Source organism: Argopecten irradians, chromosome 11, assembly GCF_041381155.1.
Source record: "Argopecten irradians isolate NY chromosome 11, Ai_NY, whole genome shotgun sequence".
Lineage (NCBI taxonomy): Eukaryota > Metazoa > Mollusca > Bivalvia > Pectinida > Pectinidae > Argopecten > Argopecten irradians.
This window is the reverse complement of record NC_091144.1, coordinates 20,690,915-20,714,982: the sequence shown is the minus strand read 5'-3', so window position 1 is coordinate 20,714,982 and position 24,068 is coordinate 20,690,915. Positions and strand designations below refer to the sequence as shown.

The following is a 24,068-nucleotide window of genomic DNA, read 5'->3' as shown; positions in this document are numbered from 1 at the left end:
ATTTGGAATACAGTCGGTACCATTGGTTATACAGTCGATACCTTTGAGTATAGAGTCGGTACCATTGGTAATACAGTCGGTACCATCGGGAATACAGTCGGTACCAATGATATACATTCGGTACCATTTGGAATACAGTCGGTACCATTGGTTATACAGTCGATACCTTTGAGTATACAGTCGGTACCATTGGTACATTGTATACAGTCGGTACCATTGGGGTACCATTGGTAATACAGTCGATACCATTGAGTTTACAGTCGGTACCATTGGGAATACAGTCGGTACCATTGGGAATACAGTCGATACCATCGGGATTACAGTCGGTACCATTGAGTATACAGTCGATACAAATGGTAATACAGTCGGTACCATTGGTAATACAGTCGATACCATTGAGTATACAGTCGGTGCCAATGGTATACAGTCGGTACCATTGATTATACAGTCGGTACCATTGGTATGCAGTCGGTACCAATTGTAAACAGTCGGTACCATTGGTATACAGTCGGTACCATTGGTTCCATTGAGTATACAGTCGGTTCCATTGGTATACAGTGGGTACCATTGAGTATACAGTCGGTACCTAATTTCATAGATTTTGTCCATACCCGTTATCTTATTCAGTTTTGATATGAAAATGATGTGAATGTATGGGGTACGGAACACAATGGTAGCTACGCGCATGGCATCCTTCATATACAGATATGAAAGGTGGTCTTTTTAGAACGAAAAGTTTGTGACGAAATGTTTTTATAGACTAAAATTTATGTGTCTTTGCCGGGAGACAGAACCTAGAGCTTTTTGAAGAAAGTTTAACTTAAACAGTACCAAAGGAGAAATGCAGTGTCCTGAACTTAGTCGCCTTTATGATCTATCAATAGATAGCAGAACGAGAATTCTGGAGGAGTGACTTTTCTCCATTAATGACATGCTTCATTCAAATAGATATAAAATCTTGACCGGATTTTAACAAATACAGCTGACTTTTCTCGATAGGACGAAATTTTATTTAAGTGTAATATTATTTTACAACGTAGATTCTAGCTCTGAAAGCAGTCATACTGTCTGACTATCCCCGGGATTTCATGGCAAATACAATTTTATATTTTATTCGTAAGATACTCACACGCTATGTAAAGTATTTTTTCACTCGTGAAAATAACCGGTTATACTCTAGCAATGGTCATTCAAGAAGCAATGCTTTAAAGCTTATAATTTTTTATTGTTTTGCTAATCATCAAATGACAAATAGAAAAGATATGTTTTGAATCTTTCATCTTTAATTTATATTTTACATTTCATATCATGTAGAGAGATAAAGTGGTGTATCATCGTTGCGTTTTCCACAGTAACAACTTATTTTATATTTTTCATCCAAAACTTAGCAGACGGTCGGTATCACCTCTACTTAAGAATAGCTGCGGCCGACATTTTCTGTGATGCTGGCCTGCTGAATTTTGTAACATCCCGAAGCATCTTTTGGCAAATGAGTAGCTTCCGGTACAGCAGAAAACATCCGACAGATGGTCCTATGGCACATGCGCACAAGAATGTGATTAGTAGACTTATCCCCAATTTGTCCCAGCAAAAATCTTCGTTCGTCAAAACTTCTGAAAATGCAAAATTGAAACACCCGGCATTAAATTCAGATACAATCATCGATCGGGGATAATTTGAAAGCAAACTTTAAGTCTATTTGGGAATGGACCTCCATCCTACCACTGAATGCTCACCATTGGCGATAATACTTGTGTTTTCTTATTTCTATGGCAGTATTCTGACTACAAACAAATATTCTTTAGTATGTTTTCGTGTTCTGTTGATCTCGTTTCATTCGATTAGTTTGCCATAGTCTCAACGAGCCATTTACTAGAATCTATAGTACGATTTTTAATGAGTACTAGTTTCTTCAGAATTCGTGACTATCATTTGTTACATTGTTTGAACACGTACAGGCTATATCACTCTCCAGAAGACACTCAGGGATTACCATTTGTACCTACTTATGTCTGAGTACTTTTCCACCACGTTCACAGCTCCACCGACATCAATAGTCTCCTCATTGTACGTCGTCTGCTCAAGTCCTCCGCCGAGTTGTGCGTCACGCCGCTTACGTCCCCAGCCCGTGTAACTATCTCCACATTTAGACTGGATTTGAAATGTGAAATTTATTTTTTAATTTTATATGAGAAATACTTCAATAATGCTCGCGCATCACCAATAACTAATATGGTCTAGAGGATCAAAATACCGTTATTAGCAAATGGCAGCAGCACAATATATATTAAAAAGGCAGACTGTTGCTAATATAGGGTTGTCCTTCAATAAATGTTCATGTTAACAACGGTGTCTTCAACAAATGAAAATATACCCTTTAAGCATTTAATGATTAATTGTTTTCTTATTTCTGTATTCAGGGTATATGAATAAATGTCAATAGTTCTAGAAAAATTAGCATATCTTTGATATCAGATGGATGTCTGTAGCGGTAACTGGTAAATAGATTTCATTTGTTTTCGGGACGCCTCCAAACTTAATAATACATGTAGTAAGTACGTGAACTCACCGGAACGCATGGTCCTTGGCATAGCTGAAGAATACAGGTAAAGTTCATCATAACCGACCCTCCATCAAAGTTGGTCGTTCGGAACGCACCGAACTCACTGATAAGTGTTCCTTGTTTTATTTTCCAAAAGTTACCAAATAGTTCCGGTTCTACTGCGCAACTGCAATCGACAAATAATTCCATATATGACAGCTATTTTACATATGCATGCTGTTATTATCTAAGTGTTGATTTGTATAATCTGTTTATTTTTCAAAAGGTTTTCGTAGCGCTATCAATTTGTGCTCAAAGCTTTTCAGCGTCTGGTGAGTTCGTTTCATGGCATTGAATTTCGGCTGAATAACTTTGATTAGCGAAGTTGATGGCATTGCTGAATGTTGGAAATAACAACACGCATTCGTGCCTTTTTTGCATTGATTTGTATATAGCGGGCATCGATGATGAAACAAATGTTTGCTAATGATTTAATTCTAGGATAGAGACAACAGAACCGAAAATCACAGTTAAAAGTGTTTACATATCGCAAAAAGGAAACAAAGTATTCCCATATGGAATTAACATGACTGACAAACGTTTATCAACTTAACTAAAAATAAAACAGTCTTCAACAAAGTATCATTACAAACCTAAGAGTTGTCCACTGATCATAACAAACCTCAGAGGTGTCCACTGATCATAACAAACCTCAGAGGTGTCCACTGATCATAACAAACCTCAGAGGTGTCCACTGATCATAACAAACCTCAGAGGTGTCCACTGATCATAACAAACCTCAGAGGTGTCCACTGATCATAACAAACCTCAGAGATGTCCACTGATCATAACAAACCTCAGAGTTGTCCACTGATCATAACAAACCTCAGAGGTGTCCACTGATCATAACAAACGTCAGAGTTGTCCACTGATCATAACAAACCTCAGAGGTGTCCACTGATCATAACAAACCTCAGAGGTGTCCACTGATCATAACAAACCTCAGAGGTATCCACTGATCATAACAAACCTCAGAGGTGTCCATTGATCATAACAAACCTCAGAGGTGTCCACTGATCATAACAAACCTCAGAGGTGTCCACTGATCATAACAAACCTCAGAGGTGTCCATTGATCATAACAAACCTCAGAGGTGTCCACTGATCATCATAACAAACCTCAGAGGTGTCCACTGATCATAACAAACCTCAGAGGTGTCCACTGATCATAACAAACCTCAGAGGTGTCCACTGATCATAACAAACCTCAGAGGTGTCCATGATCATAACAAACCTCAGAGGTGTCCACTGATCATAACAAACCTCAGAGGTGTCCACTGATCATAACAAACCTCAGAGGTGTCCATGATCATAACAAACCTCAGAGGTGTCCACTGATCATAACAAACCTCAGAGGTGTCCACTGATCATAACAAACCTCAGAGGTGTCCACTGATCATAACAAACCTCAGAGGTGTCCACTGATCATAACAAACCTCAGAGGTGTCCATTGATCATAAACAAACCTCAGAGGTGTCCACTGATCATAACAAACCTCAGAGGTGTCCACTGATCATAACAAACCTCAGAGGTGTCCACTGATCATAACAAACCTCAGAGGTGTCCACTGATCATAACAACCTCAGAGGTGTCCACTGATCATAACAAACCTCAGAGGTGTCCACTGATCATAACAAACCTCAGAGGTGTCCACTGATCATAACAAACCTCAGAGGTGTCCACTGATCATAACAAACCTCAGAGGTGTCCACTGATCATAACAAACCTCAGAGGTGTCCACTGATCATAACAAACCTCAGAGGTGTCCATTGATCATAACAAACCTCAGAGGTGTCCACTGATCATAACAAACCTCAGAGGTGTCCACTGATCATAACAAACCTCAGAGGTGTCCACTGATCATAACAAACCTCAGAGGTGTCCATTGATCATAACAAACCTCAGAGGTGTCCACTGATCATAACAAACCTCAGAGGTGTCCATTGATCATAACAAACCTCAGAGGTGTCCACTGATCATAACAAACCTCAGAGGTGTCCATTGATCATAACAAACCTCAGAGGTGTCCATTATCATAACAAACCTCAGAGGTGTCCATTGATCATAACAAACCTCAGAGGCGTCCATTGATCATAACAAACCTCAGAGGTGTCCACTGATCATAACAAACCTCAGAGGTGTCCACTGATCATAACAAACCTCAGAGGTGTCCATGATCATAACAAACCTCAGAGGTGTCCACTGATCATAACAAACCTCAGAGGTGTCCACTGATCATAACAAACCTCAGAGGTGTCCATTGATCATAACAAACCTCAGAGGTGTCCACTGATCATAACAAACCTCAGAGGTGTCCACTGATCATAACAAACCTCAGAGGTGTCCATTGATCATAACAAACCTCAGAGGTGTCCACTGATCATAACAAACCTCAGAGGTGTCCATTGATCATAACAAACCTCAGAGGTGTCCACTGATCATAACAAACCTCAGAGGTGTCCACTGATCATAACAAACCTCAGAGGTGTCCACTGATCATAACAAACCTCAGAGGTGTCCACTGATCATAACAAACCTCAGAGGTGTCCACTGATCATAACAAACCTCAGAGGTGTCCACTGATCATAACAAACCTCAGAGGTGTCCACTGATCATAACAAACCTCAGAGGTGTCCACTGATCATAACAAACCTCAGAGGTGTCCACTGATCATAACAAACCTCAGAGGTGTCCACTGATCATAACAAACCTCAGAGGTGTCCACTGATCATAACAAACCTCAGAGGTGTCCACTGATCATAACAAACCTCAGAGGTGTCCACTGATCATAACAAACCTCAGAGGTGTCCACTGATCATAACAAACCTCAGAGGTGTCCACTGATCATAACAAACCTCAGAGGTGTCCACTGATCATAACAAACCTCAGAGGTGTCCATTGATCATAACAAACCTTAGAGGTGTCCACTGATCATAAACCTCAGAGGTGTCCACTGATCATAACAAACCTCAGAGGTGTCCACTGATCATAACAAACCTCAGAGGTGTCCACTGATCATAACAAACCTCAGAGGTGTCCACTGATCATAACAAACCTCAGAGGTGTCCATTGATCATAACAAACCTCAGAGGTGTCCACTGATCATAACAAACCTCAGAGGTGTCCACTGATCATAACAAACCTCAGAGGTGTCCACTGATCATAACAAACCTCAGAGGTGTCCACTGATCATAACAAACCTCAGAGGTGTCCATTGATCATAACAAACCTCAGAGGTGTCCACTGATCATAACAAACCTCAGAGGTGTCCACTGATCATAACAAACCTCAGAGGTGTCCATTGATCATAACAAACCTCAGAGGTGTCCATTGATCATAACAAACCTCAGAGGTGTGTCCACTGATCATAACAAACCTCAGAGGTGTCCACTGATCATAACAAACCTCAGAGGTGTCCACTGATCATAACAAACCTCAGAGGTGTCCACTGATCATAACAAACCTCAGAGGTGTCCACTGATCATAACAAACCTCAGAGGTGTCCACTGATCATAACAAACCTCAGAGGTGTCCACTGATCATAACAAACCTCAGAGGTGTCCACTGATCATAACAAACCTCAGAGGTGTCCATGATCATAACAAACCTCAGAGGTGTCCACTGATCATAACAAACCTCAGAGGTGTCCACTGATCATAACAAACCTCAGAGGTGTCCACTGATCATAACAAACCTCAGAGGTGTCCACTGATCATAACAAACCTCAGAGGTGTCCATTGATCATAACAAACCTCAGAGGTGTCCATGATCATAACAAACCTCAGAGGTGTCCACTGATCATAACAAACCTCAGAGGTGTCCATTGATCATAACAAACCTCAGAGGTGTCCATTGATCATAACAAAACCTCAGAGGTGTCCATTGATCATAACAAACCTCAGAGGTGTCCACTGATCATAACAAACCTCAGAGGTGTCCATTGATCATAACAAACCTCAGAGGTGTCCATTGATCATAACAAACCTCAGAGGTGTCCACTGATCATAACAAACCTCAGAGGTGTCCATTGATCATAACAAACCTCAGAGGTGTCCATTGATCATAACAAACCTCAGAGGTGTCCATTGATCATAACAAACCTCAGAGGTGTCCACTGATCATAACAAACCTCAGAGGTGTCCACTGATCATAACAAACCTCAGAGGTGTCCACTGATCATAACAAACCTCAGAGGTGTCCACTGATCATAACAAACCTCAGAGGTGTCCATTGATCATAACAAACCTCAGAGAGGTGTCCATTGATCATAACAAACCTCAGAGGTGTCCACTGATCATAACAAACCTCAGAGGTGTCCATGATCATAACAAACCTCAGAGGTGTCCACTGATCATAAACCTCAGAGGTGTCCACTGATCATAACAAACCTCAGAGGTGTCCACTGATCATAACAAACCTCAGAGGTGTCCATTGATCATAACAAATCCTCAGAGGTGTCCACTGATCATAACAAACCTCAGAGGTGTCCACTGATCATAACAAACCTCAGAGGTGTCCATTGATCATAACAAACCTCAGAGGTGTCCACTGATCATAACAAACCTCAGAGGTGTCCATTGATCATAACAAACCTCAGAGGTGTCCATTGATCATAACAAACCTCAGAGGTGTCCACTGATCATAACAAACCTCAGAGGTGTCCATTGATCATAACAAACCTCAGAGGTGTCCACTGATCATAACAAACCTCAGAGGTGTCCATTGATCATAACAAACCTCAGAGGTGTCCATTGATCATAACAAACCTCAGAGGTGTCCACTGATCATAACAAACCTCAGAGGTGTCCACTGATCATAACAAACCTCAGAGGTGTCCATTGATCATAACAAACCTCAGAGGTGTCCACTGATCATAACAAACCTCAGAGGTGTCCATTGATCATAACAAACCTCAGAGGTGTCCACTGATCATAACAAACCTCAGAGGTGTCCATTGATCATAACAAACCTCAGAGGTGTCCACTGATCATAACAAACTCTCGGAGAGTGTCCATTGATCATAACAAACCTCAGAGGTGTCCATTGATCATAACAAACCTCAGAGGTGTCCACTGATCATAACAAACCTCAGAGGTGTCCACTGATCATAACAAACCTCAGAGGTGTCCACTGATCATAACAAACCTCAGAGGTGTCCATTGATCATAACAAACCTCAGAGGTGTCCATTGATCATAACAAACCTCAGAGGTGTCCACTGATCATAACAAACCTCAGAGGTGTCCATGATCATAACAAACCTCAGAGGTGTCCACTGATCATAACAAACCTCAGAGGTGTCCATTGATCATAACAAACCTCAGAGGTGTCCATTGATCATAACAAACCTCAGAGGTGTCCATTGATCATAACAAACCTCAGAGGTGTCCACTGATCATAACAAACCTCAGAGGTGTCCACTGATCATAATAACAAAAACACTCAGAGGTGTCCATGATCATAACAAACCTCAGAGGTGTCCATTGATCATAACAAACCTCAGAGGTGTCCATGATCATAACAAACCTCAGAGGTGTCCATTGATCATAACAAACCTCAGAGGTGTCCATTGATCATAACAAACCTCAGAGGTGTCCACTGATCATAACAAACCTCAGAGGTGTCCACTGATCATAACAAACCTCAGAGGTGTCCACTGATCATAACAAACCTCAGAGGTGTCCACTGATCATAACAAACCTCAGAGGTGTCCATTGATCATAACAAACCTCAGAGGTGTCCATTGATCATAACAAACCTCAGAGGTGTCCACTGATCATAACAAACCTCAGAGGTGTCCATTGATCATAACAAACCTCAGAGGTGTCCATTGATCATAACAAACCTCAGAGGTGTCCATTGATCATAACAAACCTCAGAGGTGTCCATTGATCATAACAAACCTCAGAGGTGTCCATTGATCATAACAAACCTCAGAGGTGTCCATTGATCATAACAAACCTCAGAGGTGTCCATTGATCATAACAAACCTCAGAGGTGTCCACTGATCATAACAAACCTCAGAGGTGTCCACTGATCATAACATAAACCTCAGAGGTGTCCACTGATCATAACAAACCTCAGAGGTGTCCACTGATCATAACAAACCTCAGAGGTGTCCATTGATCATAACAAACCTCAGAGGTGTCCATTGATCATAACAAACCTCAGAGGTGTCCATTGATCATAACAAACCTCAGAGGTGTCCATTGATCATAACAAACCTCAGAGGTGTCCATTGATCATAACAAACCTCAGAGGTGTCCACTGATCATAACAAACCTCAGAGGTGTCCATTGATCATAACAAACCTCAGAGGTGTCCACTGATCATAACAAACCTCAGAGGTGTCCATTGATCATAACAAACCTCAGAGGTGTCCACTGATCATAACAAACCTCAGAGGTGTCCATTGATCATAACAAACCTCAGAGGTGTCCATTGATCATAACAAACCTCAGAGGTGTCCATTGATCATAACAAACCTCAGAGGTGTCCATTGATCATAACAAACCTCAGAGGTGTCCATTGATCATAACAAACCTCAGAGGTGTCCACTGATCATAACAAACCTCAGAGGTGTCCACTGATCATAACAAACCTCAGAGGTGTCCACTGATCATAACAAACCTCAGAGGTGTCCATTGATCATAACAAACCTCAGAGGTGTCCACTGATCATAACAAACCTCAGAGGTGTCCATGATCATAACAAACCTCAGAGGTGTCCACTGATCATAACAAACCTCAGAGGTGTCCACTGATCATAACAAACCTCAGAGGTGTCCACTGATCATAACAAACCTCAGAGGTGTCCACTGATCATAACAAACCTCAGAGGTGTCCATGATCATAACAAACCTCAGAGGTGTCCATTGATCATAACAAACCTCAGAGGTGTCCACTGATCATAACAAACCTCAGAGGTGTCCATTGATCATAACAAACCTCAGAGGTGTCCATTGATCATAACAAACCTCAGAGGTGTCCACTGATCATAACAAACCTCAGAGGTGTCCACTGATCATAACAAACCTCAGAGGTGTCCACTGATCATAACAAACCTCAGAGGTGTCCACTGATCATAACATCAGAGGTGTCCATGATCATAACAAACCTCAGAGGTGTCCACTGATCATAACAAACCTCAGAGGTGTCCACTGATCATAACAAACCTCAGAGGTGTCCACTGATCATAACAAACCTCAGAGGTGTCCACTGATCATAACAAACCTCAGAGGTGTCCACTGATCATAACAAACCTCAGAGGTGTCCACTGATCATAACAAACCTCAGAGGTGTCCACTGATCATAACAAACCTCAGAGGTGTCCACTTATCATAACAAACCTCAGAGGTGTCCATGATCATAACAAACCTCAGAGGTGTCCACTTGATCATAACAAACCTCAGAGGTGTCCACTGATCATAACAAACCTCAGAGGTGTCCACTTATCATAACAAACCTCAGAGGTGTCCACTGATCATAACAAACCTCAGAGGTGTCCACTGATCATAACAAACCTCAGAGGTGTCCACTGATCATAACAAACCTCAGAGGTGTCCACTGATCATAACAAACCTCAGAGGTGTCCACTGATCATAACAAACCTCAGAGGTGTCCATTGATCATAACAAACCTCAGAGGTGTCCACTGATCATAACAAACCTCAGAGGTGTCCATTGATCATAACAAACCTCAGAGGTGTCCATTGATCATAACAAACCTCAGAGGTGTCCATTGATCATAACAAACCTCATCAATTGAACATAACAAACCTCAGAGGTGTCCACTGATCATAACAAACCTCAGAGGTGTCCACTGATCATAACAAACCTCAGAGGTGTCCATTGATCATAACAAACCTCAGAGGTGTCCATGATCATAACAAACCTCAGAGGTGTCCACTGATCATAACAAACCTCAGAGGTGTCCACTGATCAACACCTCAGAGTGTCCACTTTGATACTTACAAACCATCATGATAATGTCGACTGATACTTACAAATATCAGGGGTCATGATCATAACATCGGACTTTGATACTTACAAAATCAATGATAATTATGTCGGACTTTGATACTTACAAATCATCAATGATAACTATGTCGGACTTTGATACTTACAAATCATCAATGATAACTATGTCGGACTTTGATACTTACAAATCATCAATGATAACTATGTCGGACTTTGATACTTACAAATCATCAATGATAACTATGTCGGACTTTGATACTTACAAATCATCAATGATAACTATGTCGGACTTTTGATACTTACAAATCATCAATGATAACTTTGTCGGACTTTGATACTTACAAACATCAATGATAACTATGTCGGACTTTGATATTACAAATCATCAATGATAACTTTGTCGGACTTTGATACTTACAAATCATCAATGATAACTTGTCGGACTTTGATACTTACAAACCATCAATGATAACTTATGTCGGACTTTGATAGTTACAAATGATCAATGATAACTTTGTCGGACTTTGATACTTACAAATTATCAATGATAACTATGTCGGATTTGATACTTACAAACCATCAATGATAACTATGTCGGACTTTGATACTTACAAATCATCAATGATAACTATGTCTGACTTTGATACTTACAAATCATCAATGATAACTATGTAGGACTTTGATACTTTGATACTTACAAATCATCAATGATAACTATGTCTGACTTTGATACTTACAAATCATCAATTGATAACTAATGTCTGGACTTTGATACTTACAAATCATCAATGATAACTATGTCGGACTTTGATACTTACAAATCATCAATGATAACTATGTCGGACTTTGATACTTACAAATCATCAATGATAACTATGTCGGACTTTGATACTTACAAATCATCAATGATAACTATGTCGGACTTTGATACTTACAAATCATCAATGATAACTATGTCGGACTTTGATACTTACAAATCATCAATGATAACTATGTCGGACTTTGATACTTACAAATCATCAATGATAACTATGTCGGACTTTGATACTTACAAATCATCAATGATAACTATGTCGGACTTTGATACTTACAAATCATCAATGATAACTATGTAGGACTTTGATACTTACAAATCATCAATGATAACTATGTCGGACTTTGATACTTACAAATCATCAATGATAACTATGTCGGACTTTGATACTTACAAATCATCAATGATAACTATGTCGGACTTTGATACTTACAAATCATCAATGATAACTTTTGTCGGACTTTGATACTTACAAATCATCAATGATAACTATGTCGAGACTTTGATACTTACAAATCATCAATGATAACTATGTAGGACTTTGATACTTACAAATCATCAATGATAACTATGTAGGACTTTGATACTTACAAATCATCAATGATAACTATGTCGGACTTTGATACTTACAAATCATCAATGATAACTATGTCGGACTTTGATACTTACAAATCATCAATGATAACTATGTCGGACTTTGATACTTACAAATCATCAATGATAACTTTGTCGGACTTTGATACTTACAAATCATCAATGATAACTATGTCGGACTTTGATACTTACAAATCATCAATGATAACTATGTCGGACTTTGATACTTACAAATCATCAATGATAACTATGTCGGACTTTGATACTTACAAATCATCAATGATAACTATGTCGGACTTTGATACTTACAAATCATCAATGATAACTATGTCGGACTTTGATACTTACAAATCATCAATGATAACTTTGTCGGACTTTGATACTTACAAATTACTAAATCATCAATGATAACTATGTCGGACTTTGATACTTACAAATCATCAATGATAACTATGTCGGACTTTGATACTTACAAATCATCAATGATAACTATGTGTCGGACTTTGATACAATTACATCAATGATAACATGTCAATGATAAAAAATCTCAATGATAACTATGTCGGACTTTGATACTTACAAATCATCAATGATAACTATGTCGGACTTTGATACTTACAAATCATCAATGATAACTTTGTCGGACTTTGATACTTACAAATCATCAATGATAACTATGTCGGACTTTGATACTTACAAATCATCAATGATAACTATGTCGGACTTTGATACTTACAAATCATCAATGATAACTATGTCGGACTTTGATACTTACAAAATCATCAATGATAACTATGTCGGACTTTGATACTTACAAATCATCAATGATAACTATGTCGGACTTTGATACTTACAAATCATCAATGATAACTATGTCGGACTTTGATACTTACAAATCATCAATGATAACTATGTCGGACTTTGATACTTACAAATCATCAATGATAACTATGTCGGACTTTGATACTTACAAATCATCAATGATAACTATGTCGGACTTTGATACTTACAAATCATCAATGATAACTATGTAGGACTTTGATACTTACAAATCATCAATGATAACTATGTCGGACTTTGATACTTACAAATCATCAATGATAACTATGTCGGACTTTGATACTTACAAATCATCAATGATAACTTTGTAGGACTTTGATACTTACAAATCATCAATGATAACTTTGTCGGACTTTGATACTTACAAATCATCAATGATAACTATGTCGGACTTTGATACTTACAAATCATCAATGATAACTATGTCGGACTTTGATACTTACAAATCATCAATGATAACTATGTCGGACTTTGATACTTACAAATCATCAATGATAACTATGTAGGACTTTGATACTTACAAATCATCAATGATAACTATGTCGGACTTTGATACTTACAAATCATCAATGATAACTTTGTAGGACTTTGATACTTACAAATCATCAATGATAACTTTGTCGGACTTTGATACTTACAAATCATCAATGATAACTATGTCGGACTTTGATACTTACAAATCATCAATGATAACTATGTCGGACTTTGATACTTACAAATCATCAATGATAACTATGTCGGACTTTGATACTTACAAATCATCAATGATAACTATGTAGGACTTTGATACTTACAAATCATCAATGATAACTATGTAGGACTTTGATACTTACAAATCATCAATGATAACTATGTCGGACTTTGATACTTACAAATCATCAATGATAACTATGTCGGACTTTGATACTTACAAATCATCAATGATAAACTATGTCTGACTTTGATACTTACAAATCATCAATGATAACTATGTCGGACTTTGATACTTACAAATCATCAATGATAACTATGTCGACTTTGATACTTACAAATCATCAATGATAACTATGTCGGACTTTGATACTTACAAATCATCAATGATAACTATGTCGGACTTTGATACTTACAAATCATCAATGATAACTATGTCGGACTTTGATACTTACAAAATATCAATGATAACTATGTAGGACTTTGATACTTACAAATCATCAATGATAACTATGTCGGACTTTGATACTTACAAATCATCAATGATAACTATGTCGGACTTTGATACTTACAAATCATCAATGATAACTATGTCGGACTTTGATACTTACAAATCATCAATGATAACTATGTCGGACTTTGATACTTACAAATCATCAATGATAACTATGTCGGACTTTGATACTTACAAATCATCAATGATAACTATGTCGGACTTTGATACTTACAAATCATCAATGATAACTATGTCGGACTTTGATACTTACAAATCATCAATGATAACTATGTCGGACTTTGATACTTACAAATCATCAATGATAACTATGTCGGACTTTGATACTTACAAATCATCAATGATAACTATGTCTGACTTTGATACTTACAAATCATCAATGATAACTATGTCGGACTTTGATACTTACAAATCATCAATGATAACTATGTCGGACTTTGATACTTACAAATCATCAATGATAACTATGTCGGACTTTGATACTTACAAATCATCAATGATAACTATGTCGGACTTTGATACTTACAAATCATCAATGATAACTATGTCGGACTTTGATACTTACAAATCATCAATGATAACTATGTCGGACTTTGATACTTACAAATCATCAATGATAACTATGTCGGACTTTGATACTTACAAATCATCAATGATAACTATGTCGGACTTTGATACTTACAAATCATCAATGATAACTATGTCGGACTTTGATACTTACAAATCATCAATGATAACTATGTCGGACTTTGATACTTACAAATCATCAATGATAACTATGTCGGACTTTGATACTTACAAATCATCAATGATAACTATGTCGGACTTTGATACTTACAAATCATCAATGATAACTATGTCGGACTTTGATACTTACAAATCATCAATGATAACTATGTCGGACTTTGATACTTACAAATCATCAATGATAACTATGTCGGACTTTGATACTTACAAATCATCAATGATAACTATGTCGGACTTTGATACTTACAAATCATCAATGATAACTATGTCGGACTTTGATACTTACAAATCATCAATGATAACTATGTCGGACTTTGATACTTACAAATCATCAATGATAACTATGTAGGACTTTGATACTTACAAATCATCAATGATAACTATGTCGGACTTTGATACTTACAAATCATCAATGATAACTATGTCGGACTTTGATACTTACAAATCATCAATGATAACTATGTCGGACTTTGATACTTACAAATCATCAATGATAACTTTGTCGGACTTTGATACTTACAAATCATCAATGATAACTATGTCGGACTTTGATACTTACAAATCATCAATGATAACTATGTCGGACTTTGATACTTACAAATCATCAATGATAACTATGTCGGACTTTGATACTTACAAATCATCAATGATAACTATGTCGGACTTTGATACTTACAAATCATCAATGATAACTATGTCGGACTTTGATACTTACAAATCATCAATGATAACTATGTCGGACTTTGATACTTACAAATCATCAATGATAACTATGTCGGACATTGATACTTACAAAATATCAATGATAACTATGTCGGACTTTGATACTTACAAATCATCAATGATAACTATGTCGGACTTTGATACTTACAAATCATCAATGATAACTATGTCGGACTTTGATACTTACAAATCATCAATGATAACTATGTCGGACTTTGATACTTACAAATCATCAATGATAACTTTGTCGGACTTTGATACTTACAAATCATCAATGATAACTATGTCGGACTTTGATACTTACAAATCATCAATGATAACTATGTCGGACTTTGATACTTACAAATCATCAATGATAACTTTGTCGGACTTTGATACTTACAAATCATCAATGATAACTATGTCGGACTTTGATACTTACAAACCATCAATGATAACTTTGTCGGACTTTGATACTTACAAATCATCAATGATAACTATGTCGGACTTTGATACTTACAAATCATCAATGATAACTATGTCGGACTTTGATACTTACAAATCATCAATGATAACTATGTCGGACTTTGATACTTACAAATCATCAATCATCAATGATAACTATGTCGGACTTTGATACTTACAAATCATCAATGATAACTATGTCGGACTTTGATACTTACAAATCATCAATGATAACTATGTCGGACTTTGATACTTACAAATCATCAATGATAACTATGTCGGACTTTGATACTTACAAATCATCAATGATAACTATGTCGGACTTTGATACTTACAAATCATCAATGATAACTATGTCGGACTTTGATACTTACAAATCATCAATGATAACTATGTCGGACTTTGATACTTACAAATCATCAATGATAACTATGTCGACTTTAATAAAACTTACAAATCATCAATGATAACTATGTCGGACTTTATACTTACAAATCATCAATGATAACTTGTCGGACTTTGATATTACAAATCATCAATGATAACTATGTCGGACTTTGATAATTACAAATCATCAATGATAACTATGTCGGACTTTGATATTACAAATCATCAATGATAACTTGTCGATTTATATACAAATCATCAATGATAACTATGTCGGACTTTGATACTTTACAAATCATCAATGATAACTTTGTCGGACTTTGATACTTACAAATCATCAATGATAACTATTGTCGGACTTTAATAATTACAAATCATCAATGATAACTTTGTCGGACTTTAAATACTTACAAAATATCAATGATAACTATGTAGGACTTTGATACTTACAAATCATCAATGATAACTATGTCGGACTTTGATACTTACAAATCATCAATGATAACTATGTCGGACTTCGATACTTACAAATCATCAATGATAACTATGTCGGACTTTGATACTTACAAATCATCAATGATAACTATGTCGGACTTTGATACTTACAAAAATCATCAATGATAACTATGTCTGACTTCGATACTTACAAATCATCAATGATAACTATGTCGGACTTTGATACTTACAAATCATCAATGATAACTATGTCGGACTTTGATACTTACAAATCATCAATGATAACTATGTCGGACTTTGATACTTACAAATCATCAATGATAACTATGTCGGACTTTTTATACTTACAAACCATCAATGATAACTATGTCGGACTTTGATACTTACAAATCATCAATGATAACTATGTCGGACTTTGATACTTACAAATCATCAATGATAACTATGTCGGACTTTGATACTTACAAATCATCAATGATAACTATGTCGGACTTTGATACTTACAAATCATCAATGATAACTATGTCGGACTTTGATACTTACAAATCATCAATGATAACTATGTCGGACTTTGATACTTACAAATCATCAATGATAACTATGTCGGACTTTGATACTTACAAATCATCAATGATAACTATGTCGGACTTTGATACTTACAAATCATCAATGATAACTATGTCGGACTTTGATACTTACAAATCATCAATGATAACTATGTCGGACTTTGATACTTACAAATCATCAATGATAACTATGTCGGACTTTGATACTTACAAATCATCAATGATAACTATGTCGGACTTTGATACTTACAAATCATCAATGATAACTATGTCGGACTTTGATACTTACAAATCATCAATGATAACTATGTGGACTTTGATACTTACAAATCATCAATGATAACTTTGTCGGACTTTGATACTTACAAATCATCAATGATAACTATGTCGGACTTTGATACTTACAAATCATCAATGATAACTATGTCGGACTTTGATACTTACAAATCATCAATGATAACTATGTCGGACTTTGATACTTACAAATCATCAATGATAACTATGTCGGACTTTTGATACTTACAAACCATCAATGATAACTTTGTCGGACTTTGATACTTACAAATCATCAATGATAACTATGTCGGACTTTTTATACTTACAAATCATCAATGATAACTATGTCGGACTTTGATACTTACAAATCATCAATGATAACTATGTCGGACTTTGATACTTACAAATCATCAATGATAACTATGTCGGACTTTGATACTTACAAATCATCAATGATAACTTTGTAGGACTTTGATACTTACAAATCATCAATGATAACTATGTCGGACTTTGATACTTACAAATCATCAATGATAACTATGTCGGACTTTGATACTTACAAATCATCAATGATAACTATGTCGGACTTTGATACTTACAAATCATCAATGATAACTATGTCGGACTTTGATACTTACAAATCATCAATGATAACTATGTCGGACTTTGATACTTACAAATCATCAATGATAACTATGTCGGACTTTGAATACTTACAAATCATCAATGATAACTATGTCGGACTTTGATACTTACAAATCATCAATGATAACTATGTCGGACTTTGATACTTACAAATCATCAATGATAACTATGTCGGACTTTGATACTTACAAATCATCAATGATAACTATGTCGGACTTTGATACTTACAAATCATCAATGATAACTTTGTAGGACTTTGATACTTACAAATCATCAATGATAACTTTGTCGGACTTTAATAATTACAAATCATCAATGATAACTTTGTCGGACTTTGATACTTACAAATCATCAATGATAACTATGTCGGACTTTGATACTTACAAATCATCAATGATAACTTTGTAGGACTTTGATACTTACAAATCATCAATGATAACTTTGTCGGACTTTGATACTTACAAATCATCAATGATAACTTTGTCGGACTTTGATACTTACAAATCATCAATGATAACTTTGTCGGACTTTGATACTTACAAATCATCAATGATAACTTTGTCGGACTTTGATACTTACAAATCATCAATGATAACTATGTCGGACTTTAATAATTACAAATCATCAATGATAATTATGTCGGACTTTAATAGTTACAAATCATCAATGATAACTATGTCGGACTTTAATAGTTACACATCATCAATGATAACTTTGTCGGACTTTAATAGTTACACATCATCAATGATAACTTTGTCGGACTTTGATACTTACAAATCATCAATGATAACTATGTCGGACTTTAATAATTACAAATCATCAATGATAACTTTGTCGGACTTTGATACTTACAAATCATCAATGATAACTATGTAGGACTTTGATACTTACAAATCATCAATGATAACTATGTCGGACTTTGATACTTACAAATCATCAATGATAACTTTGTCGGACTTTGATACTTACAAATCATCAATCATAACGGACTTTGATACAAATCATCAATGATAACTATGTCGGACTTTGATACTTACAAATCATCAATGATAACTTTGTCGGACTTTGATACTTACAAATCATCAATGATAACTATGTCGGACTTTGATAGTTACAAATCATCAATGATAACTTTGTCGGACTTTGATACTTACAAATCATCAACGATAACTATATCGGAATTTTTATACTTACAAACCATCAATGATAACTATATCGGAATTTTTATACTTACAAACCATCAATGATAACTTTGTCGGACTTTGATACTTACAAATCATCAATGATAACTATATCGGCTGCCTGGCAATATCTCGCTTTCATATCCAAGTCGTCTGCAACCAATTAGAAATAATATAAAGCATTGGTAAAGACTTTGTGTTTCAGTGTTTTACCAATATCAGCAAACATGAGAACTGATGTCAGTAAAATACCAAAAGCTCGTGTAACTTGAAAACTTGTTTTATTGAGACAAGATACAAACGACAAATGTCATAAGACAACTCGTGTTAATGAGACAACAATATTAATATTCTGACATCTAGTTGTATACTTTCTCGCTGCCTTCAACGAAATGTTTCAAGACTAACAAGAAACCAATAATAGTCTTATTCAGAATGCTTTAAGGCTATAGAACAATTGTTGGATTATTTATTATAGAGGTCAATTGTTATTTATAAACCAGATCAACGTAAACCAATGCTACCAATAAAAACAAACCCACTGACACAGTTAGCGTAATACCGGACTTACTTGTGTATTGTTCTTCTAACTGTAGAGTCAAAATCAGCCGATCGGTGAGTTTGACCTCTGACCCCATGACCTCTTCCCCTGTGATGACCTTGTAGAAGGCTAAGGCTGCCTTCGGTTTGGTGGTCCTGTTCTGTCCGGTATCATCGTCTTTGTCCCTGTAGAGTGATATGTTTTAATTGACAAAGACTATAAAATAAGAAAGGGTCCATAACAGCACCCTGTTGTATACTGCAGTCATTTGATATTATGCTGAGTTCAGCATGGAGAACTTTTGAGCTCCTTTATCTGTTAAGCGTGTATAATCAAGATATTTTGCTGTATTCGCAAACTGATATCACAAAAATGTAACAAATATTGATATAAAAATATTAAAAAACATCCTTTACTCTCTATTTCTGTTTTATCACCATTCGGTCTATCATTTAAATGATATAGCAGGAGTCGCTTTGAATAACCTGTTGCGAAAACCTTTGAGGAACAACTTGCAAAAACAAATGCAAACCAACTGCAAATGAAACGTTTATCGTTTTAACACCCCATTAACAGCTCGATAATTTTGAGATGACCTGTAAAAGGTCATCGCGTGTTTTATAAATGTGGTAGAAACATACTATCTTTTATACACATTACAGCCCACTGCATCAGGTTACATTATAACTAAGGAATTAGACGTTACTTCCTCGAATGCTAACTCTAACCAAAGGTAGAGACAGTTTATTGTAAATTCTTTAGTGTGTGATAGGACATAGAGCCCATAGTCTTCATCACAAAGGTGAACGCCCGCTTTAAAGACAACTGAGTGACATGAAGGAAAGAAGAAAAAAGAAAAGATTCCAAATTTAGTCACATCTTTTGATTCAGCCGACACTTGGTTCTTAAAAAAATATGTAACATTCAGTCGCCGTTTTTCCTCAACTTCTATCTGCCAATAAAATAAATAATATTTGGTTGATCAGTATGTTCAAGACTTTTGTTGGGATAAAGCTGAGCTCCTTGGGAAAAGATATACACCGGCGCTCAATTCCCGACATCTACCAAAAATGATGAGTCAATGGAGACATCTCTTGGTAGCCAAAAAAAAACGATGAAATGCCAAAAACGTGAAATGCGCATTGATTATATTTTACTTACCCAGCGCCAATGAAGTTACTGACAACGATGTCGTCCGTGTTGGCTATACACATGACAGGGATTTGCTTGTCCGCTCCCGTCTGGAACGCACTCAACCTCTGGATAACTACACGGAACGTCTTCTCCTGCCAGTCAAATAATTCGAAGTGAAATACACAGAATGATGGCTGTTTTTGGTGGGTATCGTACCATCAGAAGGTAAACATCACTTATAAAACAATAATCATGACACACTTCAGTACGTTATCGTACCTTAAATTCTCATAACATTCTCCTGTACAGTTTCAGTTTAATGTAACTCGAACCAATATTACATTACTATTGTTTTTCTGTGTGATAATTTGATATTTAACTAATCATTTTATATGGAGTACTTCGTTATTTAAGAGAGATTTCATTTTTTTTATTTTTTTTTTTACTTTTCACATTTTATATTAATTAATAAAGTATCAATCGTAAGTTATAGCTTGACAACTGCAAAACAACAGACTCCATCAATGTGCATACCTTTCTGAATTAAAACAAAAACCTACCCATTTAATGTTACAAGAAGCAAAATCAAACTCATAAAACTGTTCGGCAGAAGAGGTCGCTTGTTTACAGTCTTCACCTTGACCTTTTATGAAAATAAGTCCGCCTTCTTGTACTCCAGTAACCTTGACGACGAGATTACTCCGCGTGCAGCTGATGAGACGTACTATAATGAGATATAAATTATGAATGAGTATGTCATACCAGTTAATTACGTTTGGTAAGTCACGTGAATCTTTAGACCATTCGATAGCAGTGGTCGATATGGATAATGAATACCGTATACATGGATTGATATAAACTATCATTCACACATGTTTTTTTGTACAATTAAAAACTGACTTCCCCTATCTCAATATTTCTAAAAACTACCTTATCTCTTCTGTTAAAATAAAATAAAATAAAATGTCACACAGAATCAAGTGACATGCTCTGACATGTCACTTGATTCTGCCTCACTTTATGCTATCAAATGCTAACACTAAGAATATTATAGTGTGGTAGAGCTAAAATGAAAACATACTTCTAGCTATTTAGTCTTACAGTAATACTTTAGGTGAAAATATTTCTGATAGAGAGTGACCCAGCATAAATTCAAAAATTCTTAAACTGACGGAAAGTGCAGAATACTCAATATATTAAATTGGGCAAAGCTACATTGTTATCTGATAGAGAATTACCACAGAACACCATCCTACTGACAATATACTTTTAGGTTATTCATTTACAAAATTTAGTTCAACAAGAAGCTCCTTTTGACTATTCTTATTTATGGATGTAGAATTTCTAAAATTTAAGTGAAATTATGATTTATGGTAAGAAACCTGAATTTAGAAATTGAATTTCTCAAAACTATTACATGTGCCAAATAAAGAGATAGCAGATGTACATGTAATTAATTCAGCAATTAACAGAGTTTACTATAATGACCAATGTTGATTTACTTTAGATGAGAACATTATTGACCCAGGGAAGGATATACATACTTACATGTGGGATCATACGTTTGTGCATGAGCAAACATTAGACACGTCATTACAAAAAGGAATGGGGTCAACGTATCCATAGTTATGTGGTATCCGAACCTCATTCACCAACAAACTGTTTAAATGAATATAAAAATCCGATAAATATAAATATGTCATAAAAACGTTATATTGAGTGCTAAGCAGGTAAGTTGTATTAAGATGTATCAAATTATATGCTAGCTAAACAACATGAGAACTGAAAACTGTATAAAGTACCATACCTGTATCCATGATCTATGTTCCAATGCAGTGGTCAGCCATATTGGACACTGGCTCTACTGACCCACATGTGCGTTTTATATCAATTATTGCTGCCACGACAAACAAGATTAGCAAATGATGGCCGTGTTATCAATATTTAAGCAGATCACACAAAATAAATCGTATTATTCCACAGTATTTACAGTATTAAGTAACATTGAAGAAGACATTATTGTCTCATCTGCCAAAATACTGACAAATAGACTTTCTACCGCCCTCACTATCATCATTTTAACAGATAGACGTTTATTTTAACTACATACATTTAGGTGTTATAATGGGTGTATGTCGAGTTTAGCCTGATAATATTAAACTACACAATTGTAAACCTAGTGAAAACCTACCGCCACATTCATCAACATATGTTTTCCTACAGAGAAGTATATTAATTTGATTTGTGGCATTAAGCTTAATGAAATATAATAAAACCAACAGGATTGTTCGTTATAAGGTATGTGTAAAAATATCGATAATGATTTTACAGACCATATTGGGAGTAATGGTACTGATTAAACACAATGATAATCATAGTTGTACTGTGATACTAGATATTTTTTATTATTTTAATTTTGAATAATTATATATTATATTTTCATTTGAACTTGTTAGTCAAGAGATAGACCCCGATCCGACTTTTGAGTCGTCCGTCTAGCAGCAGAAACAGCGAATAGCAAGCAAGTGGCATTCAGAAGACCGAATCACAATCCAGAATAGAAAAGAAACATCTATTGAGACAAATTATACGAAAAAGGCTGAATGGGAAAGTACCTTATTTTAATGTCAGGACAGAAAAGGTCGAAGCACGACAGCAGGTAAATATTTCAGGCGAGGAACTTTCACAGTATGAACTGGGAGTAAGTTCAAGGCAAGAAAGAGAGTTGAACACACGAGTCTGTGTGTAGTCACTTGGGATATTAGCTACTTATGGCTGTAGGTGGAGTCGACAATAGTTGAGATAGGAAATTAGTTTGGCTTTTCAAGAAGTAAGTTGTGTCTACAGACATAGATAGGCATGCTTTAGAAATCAGCAGTTCATATATCCAGAAGCAAGTATAAAGCTGCTTTCGAATACTAGTGTATGATAATGACCC

The 24,068-nt window shown here is 35.9% G+C and overlaps 1 protein-coding gene across 1 annotated transcript; it reads right to left on the bottom strand.

Annotated features, from left to right (window-relative positions):
- Positions 1-1,236: 1,236 nt before the first annotated feature.
- Positions 1,237-22,981, bottom strand: LOC138335751 (uncharacterized). Its single transcript, XM_069284915.1, has 9 exons — positions 22,938-22,981; positions 22,679-22,789; positions 21,691-21,854; positions 21,158-21,282; positions 20,027-20,181; positions 19,548-19,608; positions 2,570-2,729; positions 2,007-2,151; positions 1,237-1,613 (listed from the first exon to the last, which is right to left on the bottom strand). Exons 2-9 carry the CDS (start codon positions 22,776-22,778, stop codon positions 1,408-1,410), a joined length of 1,116 nt encoding a protein of 371 aa, XP_069141016.1. The 5' UTR covers positions 22,779-22,789; positions 22,938-22,981; the 3' UTR covers positions 1,237-1,407.
- Between the last annotated feature and the right edge of the window lie 1,087 nt (positions 22,982-24,068).

What these genes read in the sequence shown, in the direction of transcription:
- LOC138335751 (XM_069284915.1), bottom strand. Translation starts at nt 22,778, where the DNA reads ATGAGGTTCGGATACCACATAACTATGGATACGTTGACCCCATTCCTT. An exon ending in AGTAACTTCATTGGCGCTGG is followed by an intron (nt 20,182 to 21,157) that starts GTAAGTAAAATA and finishes ATCACTCTACAG; the next exon opens with GGACAAAGACGATGATACCG. An exon ending in GTTAGAAGAACAATACACAA is followed by an intron (nt 19,609 to 20,026) that starts GTAAGTCCGGTA and finishes AATTGGTTGCAG; the next exon opens with ACGACTTGGATATGAAAGCG.